The sequence below is a fragment of the Euleptes europaea genome, chromosome 4 (genome assembly GCF_029931775.1).
Source record: "Euleptes europaea isolate rEulEur1 chromosome 4, rEulEur1.hap1, whole genome shotgun sequence".
Classification (NCBI taxonomy): Eukaryota; Metazoa; Chordata; class Lepidosauria; order Squamata; family Sphaerodactylidae; genus Euleptes; species Euleptes europaea.
Window position 1 is genome coordinate 106,442,067 of NC_079315.1, and position 12,572 is coordinate 106,454,638.

General features: G+C 43.8%; 1 protein-coding gene across 1 annotated transcript in view; it reads left to right on the forward strand.

The window, feature by feature from the left end:
• The window catches only part of ADAMTS12 (ADAM metallopeptidase with thrombospondin type 1 motif 12), a 207,670-nt gene that overhangs the window by 159,019 nt on the left and 36,079 nt on the right, over window positions 1-12,572 (forward strand). The window contains exon 14 of the mRNA XM_056849064.1: window positions 1,510-1,630. Within this exon, the coding sequence (XP_056705042.1) occupies window positions 1,510-1,630 (121 nt within the window). The remainder of the gene's footprint in view (window positions 1-1,509; window positions 1,631-12,572) is intronic.

The window sequence follows — 12,572 nt, forward strand, 5'->3', positions numbered from 1 at the left end:
AAACAGACACTCTCTCTTTCTCTCCCCAAGCCACACAGAGGCTGGGCTCACGCATTCATCCACGACTGATTGGCCAGAAGAAGACCTAGGCCAGCTTGGCCACCGATTGGCCGCTGGAGAATGCTGCTTCGGGGGTGCTGAACTTATACGAATTTATTTGGCATCTGCCCGAACTCGCTGAGTTTGGCTCATCGTTTTCCTGCCTTTTTTTACTTCGGTTCTATCCAAAGTAGAAACCGCTGAATCTGGGAAAATTCGGCTGTTTTTCTTGTCGGATGGAACCAAATCGACAGCCTTAGTGCTGTCGCTAGGTTAAGTGACCTTTGTCCCAAAGGAAGTTGATTGGGACCTTGGTCCCAATGAACTTGGTGGGCTATAGATTCAGGCTGGACCACAGGAAGTACTTTTTCACTCAACAGTTATTTACATTTTGGAATTCACAGCCAGTGGATGGAGCGATGACCACAAACATGGATGGCTTTCAAAGGGGGTTCAACAGATTTATGGAGGACAGGTCTATCAATGGCTACTAACCAAGGTGACTAAAGGGAAGCTCCCCATTTAGAGGTAGTAAACCTCTGAATACCTGTGCTAGGAGACAACATCAGGGGAAGCCCTTGGCCTCTGTACCCTGTTCATTGCCTTTTCAAGGCTGATTGACAACCGTGTATAACAGGATGCTGGTCTGATCCATCAGGGTTCTTCTCGTGTAGCTAATAATTGTGTGATTTGGGCAACATCATGTCATGGTAGGGTTGCCAGGTCTCCCCTGGCCACCAGTGGGGAATGGGAGGTAGGGATGCCAGATTTAAGTTGGGAAACTCCTGGAGATTTGGGAATGGAGCCTGGGGAGGACAGGGACCTCAGCGGGGTACAATGCCATAGACTCCACGTTGCAAAGCATCCATTTTCTCCAGGGAAACTGATCTCTGTAGTCTGGACATGAGCTGTAATTCCAGGGGATCCCCAGGTCCCACCTGGAAGCAGGCATCCCTATGTCATGGTGAGAAAAGATGTGTCTGTTTAGATTTCCTACGTAGTACTCCAATACTTTGCTCCTTGATTTTTCTCAGTGTTAGCAGAAGTAGAATACATTACACAAAACTGCAAATATTCTTGAGCTGGATGATGTATTCAGGGTGACAAATTGGGTGAGTTGCAGGGGGTTGTCCATGGGGAGTTTTTTTTAGTGTGGCATTATTATGCTTTCCCTGTTACTTGCTACAGCTAGTATTCTATCAACTCTAATCAATTATTTTTAATACTTACAATGATAGAGCCAACACAACATCCTTTTCCTAGTCCGGTCTTTCGCCTATCTGTTTCTATGCCTGGATATTGCATCTGATTTTTGGAGATCTATGTGGCCGGCTGACATAATGTTGGATTTATGTCATTTCTCCTCCTAAAACAACTAGTTATAAGCAAACAGGAGAGTCAGCGATTGGTTCGTCCCAGTCCACTGTTTTACCCATGCGACAGTTCTTAAAAAAAAGTCTTGTTTTTCAGAGTGTCGGCTGTGATTACGAGATAAATTCCAACGCGACTGAAGATCGATGCGGCATTTGCCTGGGAGATGGTTCTTCGTGCCAGACTGTGAAGATAACATTCAATCAAAGTGAAGGACTGGGTAAAAAATGGTTTTTCTTCCTCTTCTCCCATCGCTTTGCAGAGGTTATTTCAATAAAGCAACAATGCTGGGAATATTTTCCGCCAGTAAAAAGGTAGCAAGGGATCGAAGGAGAAGGACTGTCGTACGTCTTGAAGTCAGCTCAGGAAACATTACTATTTAGCCATGACATTAGGAGTGCCGTTTGGGAAGGGCAGAGGGGCATCACCCCCTTTACCTCCTCTCCCCTGTGTTTCAGTTTCGAACCACACACAGTGATTCCTCAGCAGCTGCTCTCTAAGTTGGGATGCCGGCCTCCAGGTGGTACCTGGGGATCCTCTGGAATTACGGCTCATCTCCAGACTACAGCGATCAGTTCCCCTGGAGAAAATGGGTGCTTTGGAGGGTGGACTGTATGGCATGGTGCCCCACTGAGGTCCCTGTCCTCCCCAGGCTCTATCCCCAAATCTCTAGGAGTTTCCCAAGCTGGAGCTGGCAACCCTACCCTCCCATCCCTGGGGGGACCTGCAACCCTATCTCCAAGGTTATTCTGTGGTAGGAAACTCAACAAATGTCACTGACAATAATACTAAGCAGTTGTATAGCACTCACAAGTGCCCTAAAGACTTCACATGTATTATCTCGATTTAATCCTTACAAAAGAAGAAGAGGAGTAGGAGTAGGAGTTTGTTTTTATTTGCTGACTTTACCACTTAAGGGAGAATCAAACTGGCTTACAGTCACCTTCCCAACCCCTCCTCACAACAGACACCCTGTGAGGTAGGTGGGGCTTAGAGAGCTCTAAGAGAGCTGTGACTAGCCCAAGGTCACCCAGCTGGCTTCATGTGGAAGAGTGGGGAAACTGACCCTGTTCACCAGATTAGTGTCCACTGCTCATGTGGAGGAGTGGGGAATCAAGCCAGGTTCTCCAGATTAGAGTCCACCACTCCAAACCACCACTTTTAACCACTACACCATACTGGCTCTCTCCAAGCCCTTTAAGGTAGGTGAATATTCGTAATGCAGTGATGGGGGGAGGCTGACAGAAGGGTACTTTTTCTAAGTCCATCTAGTGAATTCAGGGCAGAGGTACAACTGAGAACTTCATTTGTCCCATAGCCTCTTATTCACTATGGTACCACTGTGGTGGTAGTCGCTAATATACTTGTTTCTGTAGTTTACTTCTGGGTATATCTAGCCTTTTGAACCTCTCTGTGAGTTTTACCTAGGGAGCCAGTGTGGTGGAACACCAAGAACAGCAAAAAAAAAAAAAAAACCGGGCCGGGCAGACCCAAGTCCCCATTCAGGCATGAAGCTCAGTAGGGTCAGTCCAACTTTCTCATCCGAGCCTACCTCAAAGAGCTGTTGTTAAGACAGAATGGAGAAGGGATGAAACGTATGCCCTGCTCAGAGTTCTTTTGAGGAAGGGTGGGATAAAAAAATAAAATATTTTTACAGTCCATTGTGGCTGTATCTCTAAGAGCAACTTGTTCAGCAAAAACCAGCAGGGGATAATATTGATCTCTGTGTCAGAAAATCTTCATCTTTCTTAATGGCACAGGAGCAGGCCAAGCCATTTTTCTTGTCAATGGGCAACCCTAGTTTTCCCTCTCCTGTTGAAATCTCCTTCCTTCTCCACCAGAACTTGAATGACCCCCATGACTGCAATAACTGCTTGTGGATTTATTTTAAGCTAATGCCTGTACACCCAGAGAGTAAGTGTAAGTTTTTCATTGCAGAATGCCAAATGTAACAAACACGCACCCTTTTATTATCAAGAACCTTTATTAGCTTGTCGGTGGGATATAAACTTTAGTAGAAAGAAACAGAAACAAATGCAGCATGTAAGTTCACTGCAGGCAAATGATATCAGTAACTCCCTGAGTAACACATACCATAAAGCAAAAGAAGGCTTTATTAAAGAAATTTAAGAAAGATATTAAGAGCAAGGCATTAAATATTAACTATTTTGGCCATTTGGCTTTAGTGTGGTTCCTCTTTTAAGACCTATTAGTCATTCGAGCAGAATCATTAAAGTAAAAGTAAAGTAAAAACAAGGCATATAGTTCAGTGGCAGTGAAATGCATGCAAAATAATAAAGCTGACTAGCTGTCTTACTTACTGGAGTTATAACACAGCCCAGCTGTTTGATAAAGCAAAGAGTTTCCAGAGCTCAATACAAGTATCTACCTGGCAACAGGGAGGGGAAAGGGGAAAGGGGAAAGGAGTAAGTAATTCTTCTCTCTAGCTGGTGGAGGTACAAAGTGCCATCAAGTTGCAGCCAATTTATGGTGACCCCGTAGGGTTTTCAAGGCCAGAGATGCTGAGAGGTGGTTTACCATTGCCTGCCTCCACGTGGGCTGAGAGTGCTGAGAGACCTATGACTGGCCCAAGGTCACCGAACAGGCTTCACGTGGAGGAGTGGGGAATCAACCCTGGTTCTCAGATTAGAGTCCACCACTCTAACCACTACGCCATGCTGGCTCCTCTCTAGCTATACTTAAAGGAAAAAGCTGACCATAACCTCCTGATCTCCTCAACCAAGCATAAAGCAATATCCATGGAACTTCCCATGGTAGGGACAAGTTCCCCCTCCCAAACCAGATTCTCATCTGAATTGTGTGAGATAATGTAGCAGGCCTGAGAATAAGTCCTCGGAGAATAGCTTGGGGGGCAGGTGACTAACACCTGTGGAAAGTCAGGGGACGAACTTCAGCTGAAAAATTCTTTCAAGATGGATTCTCTCTTGACAGATGCATGGTAGAACAAAAAAAAATCCTAACTTTAAATAAATAAAGACTGAGGGAAAGAGACAGCTCGATAAAAATGTCTACAGAGTGTGTGGTGGTGATAAAAAAGGCAAACTCCGTGCAGGGAATTATTAGGAAAGGAACTGAAAATAAAATGGCCATTATTCCAATGTCCCTGTATGTCCCTATGGTGAGGCCTCATTTGGAGTACTGTGTGCAGTTCTGGTCACCATTTCTGAGAAAAGGATATTGCAGAAGGGCCTTGGGGAGGGGCTGAAGCTTAATGATAGATCATCTCCTTGGCATGCAGAAAGTCCCAGGTTCAATTCCTGGCATCTGCAGTTAAAAGGGTCAGGTTGTAGGTGATATGGAAGACCTCTTTATTTTTTTAATTTAAATTTTTATTACATTTTCAAACATACAAAAAAAAAATATTACAAACAAACAAAAATATATATGACAATATAGAAAGCCAGATAATAAGAATGATCTATATAAAAAGTAAAAAAAAAAACGAAATACATTTGTTACATTCTTATTACATTTATTCTACCCATTTTTTCCCACCACCCTCCACCAGTGTGCCCTTGATCCCTCCCACCACCGTGTTGAACTTCCGGAGAAGTATCTAAACAGTTTATTCAGTACATTATTTTAACAATAATCTATCAAAAAAATGAATCTACAACTCGTTCACTATATTTGTAAAATTCATTTTTGCCAGCTTGTCCCAGAATGCAAAGGCTTTTGACCACATAGTTTTAAATTCTTCCACATCCTTCCCATGAAGGGAGTCTGTTAATTTAGCAATCCGCATATATAACCATAATTTTTCTCTCCAGTCCTTAATTAGAGGTCTATTTGCTAGCTGGAAGACCTCTTCTTGAGCCCCTGGAGAGCCACTGCCAGTCAGAGTAGGGCTGTTGGGGAAACAAATTCAGTATAATTCAGATTCGGGTTTAAATGGCCTTCCCCCCCCCCCCCGGGAAATCCCGAATTCCCCTATACCGGTATAGGTAGGAATTCGGGTTTAAATTCGGGATTCCTGAATAATTCGGCCATTTAAAGCCATTTAAACACATTCGCTGCTTTCCGTGGCGGGGGGGGGGGGGCATTTTTTGAGGTAGAGGTTCCAAGCCTGGCAGCGTGAATCTCTTTAAAGCCCCTGCCGCCCACATCCCTGGGACTCCCGGGGAGGCGGACGGGCAGGGGCTTAGTTTAGATTCATGCTGCCAGGCTTGGTAGCGTGGATCTCTTTAAAGCTCCCCCCGCCCATGTCCCTGGGACTCCCAGGGAGGGGGGGGCTTAGTTTATATCCACACTGCCAAGCCTGGTAGCGTGGATCTTTGTAAAGCCCCCGCCGCCCTTGTCCCTGGGACTCCTGGGGAGGCGGGTGGTTTTTTTTTTTAGTTCAGATCCACACTGCCAAGCCTGGTAGCATGGATCTATTTAAAGCCCCCACCACCCATGTCCCTGGGACTCCCAGGGAGGTGGGCGAGGGAGGACTTAGTTTAGATCCACGCTGCCAAGCCTGGTAGCATGGATCTATTTAACTCCTCTGCCGCCCGTGTCCCTGGGATTCCCGGGGAGGCAGGCGGGGGGGCTGAGTTTAGAAACAAAGGTGGGGGAATACTGAAGCGGGAAAGCCAAATTTATTCCAAATTTTTTCGGCTTTCCACCAAAGCCGCGGAGTTCGGCTTCGGCATTTCCCCGCGGTTTTTGCCTTCGGCTATTTGCAAACTGATTTCCAGTTCGGAAATAGCCAAATCGACAGCCCTAAGTCAGAGTAGACAATAGTGACCTTGATGGACCAAAGGTCTGATTCAGTATTAAGGCAACTTCACGTGTTCATGTGTATTAAGAGCTGAGGAAAGTAGAGAAGAAGGTAACCAAGATAATTGTAGGGTTGGAGCATATTTCCTGTGAGGAAAGGCTAAAGAGTTGGGGCTTTTTCAGTTTTTCAGTTTTTCAATAGACCACTGATATATGGTAGAGGTTTATAAACTAATGCATGGGGTGGAGAAAGTAGATAGGAAGAATTTTTTCTCTCCTTCTACTGTAATACTAGCAGTTGGGAGCACCCAGTAAAGTTTGGGAAAGATCAGAAAAAAAACAAGAAAAGAGGAGGTGTACAAGTGCACCATGATGCTGTTTGGAACTGAAGAAGAGAACGATTTATGTCTCTTTTCTGGGATCTTTTCAGTAAAGTCAATATTTGTTTGAATATGTAATAGAAACTGTGAAAGTTTCATCTTTGACTTTACATAATCCCAGGCAGAGTTAAACAGCGAAATTTAGTTTAGTGACTCTGGTTACTGAATCTGTTAGGATCAGTAGCACTGTGGAGAAATAAACTCAGGTCCTCACAGAACTGTTAAACAAAACTCAGATTTAATTGTTTTCATATGGTTAAGTTGAACTAACACAAAACATAATTACATTCTTACTGTCTCTATATATGTGTGTATTTTATATATATATATATATATATATATATATATATATATATATATATATATATATATATATATATATATATATCTCATTGCAACAACTGACTTAAATATACATTCATAATATGGTAAATTTAGGGTTGCCAAGTGCTCAGTAGTGGCGGGTAAAATCCTGCCAATCCACTGGGCTGCCCGCCGACCAGCTGAGGGCCGGCGGGCAATGCATGCACACGTGTGTGCACGCTGCGTGCACGTCACTTTTGGGTTTACCCCGAAGCAACGCAGATGCTCTGGCAACCTTGGCTAAAACTCTATGGAAACCATAGCGTTTCAACTGAGATCGCTAGAGCGTCCGTGCCGCTTCTGGGTAAACTCGGAAGTGACGTAGGCGCATTGCGCAAGGTGTGCAGCCCCACAAAGCTCCCGCCGGTGGAGCTATGGGGCCCGGCAAGCCTAGGTAAGTTAGGCAGCTGACAGAATGAGATAGTTTATCAAACTGACATAACAGCAAAAAACAGCAGTGTGCCAACTGTTAACAACTCCTCCCAGAATTCTTTGCTCTCTCCCTCCAGCTGACTCAAGAGCCACTGTTCCAATGCAAGGCTGCAATATCCCAACAGGAACTGGGGGGGGGGAACTTGCTTCCCACCATCATTGAACCCCGGGGCAAATAAGCAATGTGGCAAAAAAGTAAGCTAGACAGGAGGTGAGGGGGAAAGTCAAGTCGCTGCTCCCCTTGCTGTGACAGATAAGAGCAAGAGAGTTCCCATGTTCCTGAACAGAAAAAGGGTGGACGTTCTTGGTCATCTCTGGTGTAATACCCCCCTTCAAATCTTTTAAATCCACCAATATATACCAAGCTTTGCTCATAGTTTCTGGAAGGGTCTTTTTTTTTCTGCCTGCAGTTTTGAACAGTTTTTTTTTAATTTGAACAAATACCGAACTTGCAAGCTTTATTTGAATGTTAAATATAAGATTTGCCGTCCCCCGCCTTTGTCGTTAATTGCGACAGGATGGAATGCAGGAGAGAAAAGATTAGCAAGAGGGTGGGTGGGTGAATAAAGAGAGGGCAGAAAGAAACTTCCTTTGAGAACTGCATTTAAAGTAATTATGTTTTTAAAAGCTGTTTTGCCCGTTTTTGTTTTTAAAAAAATAGGAGATCAGTTCAGCAATTCTGCTGGAAAGGGAATGGGAAAAAGAACTCCGATGGGACTTGAAAATGTTCCTTGAAAGGTTAGAAAGTTTAAAAAATACCCGGTCCATTAAATTTTTCCTTAACAGAGCCCAGGATTTTTCCTTAACAGAGCCCAGGATTGTATATAAAGTTCTCCTCCCCTCCAATTTTTTTCCCCTCACAACAACCCGTTGGTTCTGGTCCGACCTTCTGGGGCAACAGAAAACAACTCGGCACCCTCCTCTATATGACAGCCCTTCAAATACTTGAAGATGGTTATCATGTCCCCTCTCAGTCCTCTCCTCTTCAGGCTAAACATACCCAACTTCTTCAATCTTACCTCATGTACTTGCACATGCTTTACCACCACCATTTGGTGAACTGAAATAAAAACCGAGCTGTGGAGCAATCTAAATTCCAGAGATGGAACTTTTTAAGTGCTTGGCCAGCAATATTCTCGATAGGCAACAGAAGATTTTTTATATATATATATTGGGCACAGATGGCTTCATTTAACAGCCTTAGCACAAAGTTACAATTTATGGAGGACAGGGTCATGGATTTTGAGCAGGACTATTGGAAAGCTGTTGGATGGTTTTCGTGCAGTATAAGAATGAGGTTAGTATTGTGAAGGTGAGTACAAACACAGCACTATTTGAACAACGGGGCCATTCTGAGAGCAGGCTCCTCACGTTCTGTTCAGACAAAGCAGTTTCTCTCAAGGGTCAAGCTTGGTCAAAACTGACTGAGGGTTTTTGCGCAAGAAGCTGGCTGTGCATTGCACTGATTGGCCGGTGCCTGTATTGTCATGAACCCAATTTGATGCTTTTAAATATAACTGTTTATTTTAAGTGATGAATGAATGTTAAATGAGTATTTATTATATACATGCAGTAATTAAAAAAAGACAGACATACTGGATGAGGGACAAAATGGATGACTGAACCAACATCCAGTGATCTCTATCTGTCAGTCATTTTACATTGCAAAGGTGGAACAAAACTGGGCTCCCCGTAGGAATACTGGAACTCTTAATTTAATTCTCTATCTGTACATACTTTAATTCCATAGTGGTCAGGGTGGGAGATAAGTAGGGTTTCCATCTATTTCACAGAGAATCCTGAGCCCACTGCCTCAAAAGGGGCTCCAGCCTTTTAACTTAGGCAGCTAAATCCAGTTTATTTTTTATGAGACAGAGGCCATTTATGCATGGCTGTTTCCCTTGTGGTCACCCCTCTGATGACTTGGGGTCTTTGTTTAGGTTGTGCATGCTGTTTCCGACCGTCAGAGGTCATTTCGTTCGCCCCCTGCGTTTCCCCACATTTTGAAGTTCATTGTTGGTGGGGTGACCGCAAGGAAACAGCCATGAATAAATTTCCCTTGTTTTGTGCCGGATGAGACATGGTGAAGAGACATGATGTAGAAAAAACTGTCCCTGCCCCAGATTTCTAAGTTCTCAAATCAATGTGTCAAACTAATTCCAAATTAACATGGTAGGATGGGCTGCAAGGATCACTGGATATCTCAAGAGGTTGCTAGAAAAATCCTGGTCACAGAGGGCAGGGGACTTAGACTTTGGAAAGTATTTCCGAGTAAACAAGCTTGGGACAGAACTGTACAACTCAGCACCTTTTCATGTATTCCTGTGTTGATCCCTTGAGAGGGTTCTTCTCTGTTTTCACAAAAAAATAAACCCCTTTTCTGTTTTCTTACCAAACTGCTGAAAAAATGAGTAGAATCAGAACTCTTTGAGAGACAGTAATAGGATACAAAGGGCGAAAACACATGGTCGCTTTATCCTCCTTTAATCCCTGTTTTAGCCAGGATCGAACGCACATTAGGCGAAATGCATGGGTTTGATCCTGGATGAATCCTGGCTGAAACAGGAATTAAAGGAGGATAAAGCGACCATGCGTTTTCACCCAAAGATGCTTTGGGAGGTTTTGGTAAATGCAAAACCCTATCTATTGTTCAGCTTTGTTATGTAAGGGTTTTATTTTGATCTGTGCATACATTAAAAGCAAGCCGGAAAAGTAACAGTTTCAACTTGTCATGCTGGCTGCCGCTTTTTATCTGACGACTTTCAGCCGGTTTTCAGAGTTCTACGGCTCCAGCGTCGCCGTATAAAGTCCTGTAGCGATACAATCGAAGCCTCTACCTAAGCTTTGAAAACCGTCACCATATTTATCAGGAATCCCAAGCCAGACTGTGCATGCATGCTGACTTCCATCACAAATGTAAATCTGATACTGTTACTCTGTTGCTGGTGGTATAAAAAAGGGTGATTGGGGCATTGGGGGAAATCACTGATCTAAAGCTGCCTACAGACTTGGAACAGCTGGTCCTCTCTGATAATTCTTGAATATAAAATGCTGCTGAGGAGCATGTTGCTACCCGCTCCCATCTCTCCTAGCAACACAGTGGTTCTGTCCAGAATTGGGCCCCTGAGGTATTAGTTCCCACAGGGAGCATGAAGCTGGTGTCCGATGGTGATCACATGGCAGATGTAATTTGTAGTTTGCCCCTCTGACTCTTCCAGAAATTAAAATGATGTTTCTTCACACACATACGTCTGTCTCCTCTGGCACATGGCTCACACATCCAAGTGTTTAGATAGATTGATTTCTTAACAATTAAGGTCCATTGTGGAGATACCTACAATTGTTAAGAGATGGTACCATTCTGTTTATCATAGGTTTTGGTTCCTGCCCTCAAGCCATATCACTTCAGTGCAAGCCGAAAAAATAGACTAATTCTGTCCCTTTGCATCCATGCTAGAGGCAAACCTGCTTTGACACCAATGCTTCTGGAAATAGAAAAGCGGGTTTGGGGAAACATTTGGGAAAACTGGAAGTAGAGCAACTGTAGGGCAACATCGTGTGAATGCTAAAAAAAAACCCTGTATTTTCAGAGCTTGACTGAGCAAATTTTGTAATTGGAAGCATTCATAGTAATTCTTTAGTCTTGTTAAAGATCAGCACTTTGGAGAGAGAACTTGAGCCTTTATTGGGTTGCTGAATAGGCTGTAGGAAGGATCAACAGGTATGGATACTGGCAGGAAACATAAATTGTTAGGTCACTCCCAGGTGGGGACTAGCCATTTAACTTATAGGGAAATTTCCTGGTAGGCCACTAACCTATGGGGATGCGCAGACAGGACCCAACAACTCTGCCAGTGCCTCAGAGACCATTTGGCTCAGTTCATCAGCAATAGCCATTGGTGCAAGCTCACCTATTGTCTGCTTTACTGCTATCAGTTTGAAAGGGGAAGCAATGGATACACTAATGCTTCCCCTTGGGGACATGGTTCAGTGGTAGAGCATCTGCTTTGCATACAGAAGGTCCTAGGTTAAATCCCCGGTACCTCAAGTTGAAAGGACTAGGTAGTAGGTGATGTGAAAGACCTCTTCCTGAGACCCTGGAGAGCCACTCCCAATCTGAGTAGACAATAGTAGACAGATTGTCCAATTCAGCTTCACGTAATGTCCATTGCTGGGACTGCTGGGCTGAATGGCCCCTGCAGCCCTGGCTTAAAGTGCTTGGATTATTTCCAGGGCCATTTTCAGTTCTCAGACCATTGCTGGTTGCTCCTGCCTCATTTCTGGAAAAGTGACAAGCATACGCCTTTAGATCAGGGGCCCACATAAGGCCCACGGGCCTGATCCGGCCCCTTTAGAGCTCTTATCTGGCATGTGAGGCAGCCAAACACACACACCCCTTGATCTGGGCTGGCGAGGCATGGCCTGGCCCGACCAAGTGGTATTTATGTCATATCCGGCCCTCGTGACAATTGAGCTCCACACCCCTGCTTTAGATGCTTTCAAGGGAAATAAAAGGGGTGGGGAGAGGTTAATTGCCTCTGGGCTCTTTTCGTTCATACCTGCATTTAAATCCATCTTCACTGATCCTTTGTAAAGAAACAAAGCCAGTGTTCCAGTTGTTTTGGATATAAATGTTTTAATCTAGTTTTTTTCCTCCAATTCAGAACCTCCATCCAGTCTTCTGAGGATTTTCCTTGTAACTTGTGGAAGTGCTTTGGGAAGTAGCTATAGAGCTCTCAAGCTGAAGGTTATTACAAGAAGGAGAAGTAAAAGCCCTACCGCTAATTAGCTTTGGAAATTTTTATTCAAAAGCTACATGATAAGCACTGGGAAACAGTGCAACATTTTAGGAAATTAAAAGCTGTTTTCCGCTAGCCGAGATTAAATAGATACATGAACAAAGGCCAGAGAACAAGCAGTCTATTATAAAGCTGTCAAGCTGAATTTAAACTAAAGCTGAAGAGTTAGCTGTGAATGACTAGTGCTGAAATAACGGTGTTTTTTTAAAATTATTTTTGCATTTGAAAAAATTTGCATTTTCAAGTAGATCAATGTAGGGTCTGTTTTTGTTGAACTGTGTAGTTTAATTGGAACAAATGTTTTGCCGTTCCCTTATCTGCCTTCTGCAGTAATGCCGTTTGAACCAAAACATGTCATGCACTCTGGAACATCAAAACTGAAAATACAGCACTTTAAAACTGCATGGAAACCTAGGTTTGAATCCCCACTCTGCCATGGAAACTCGCTGGGTGACCTTGGGCCGGT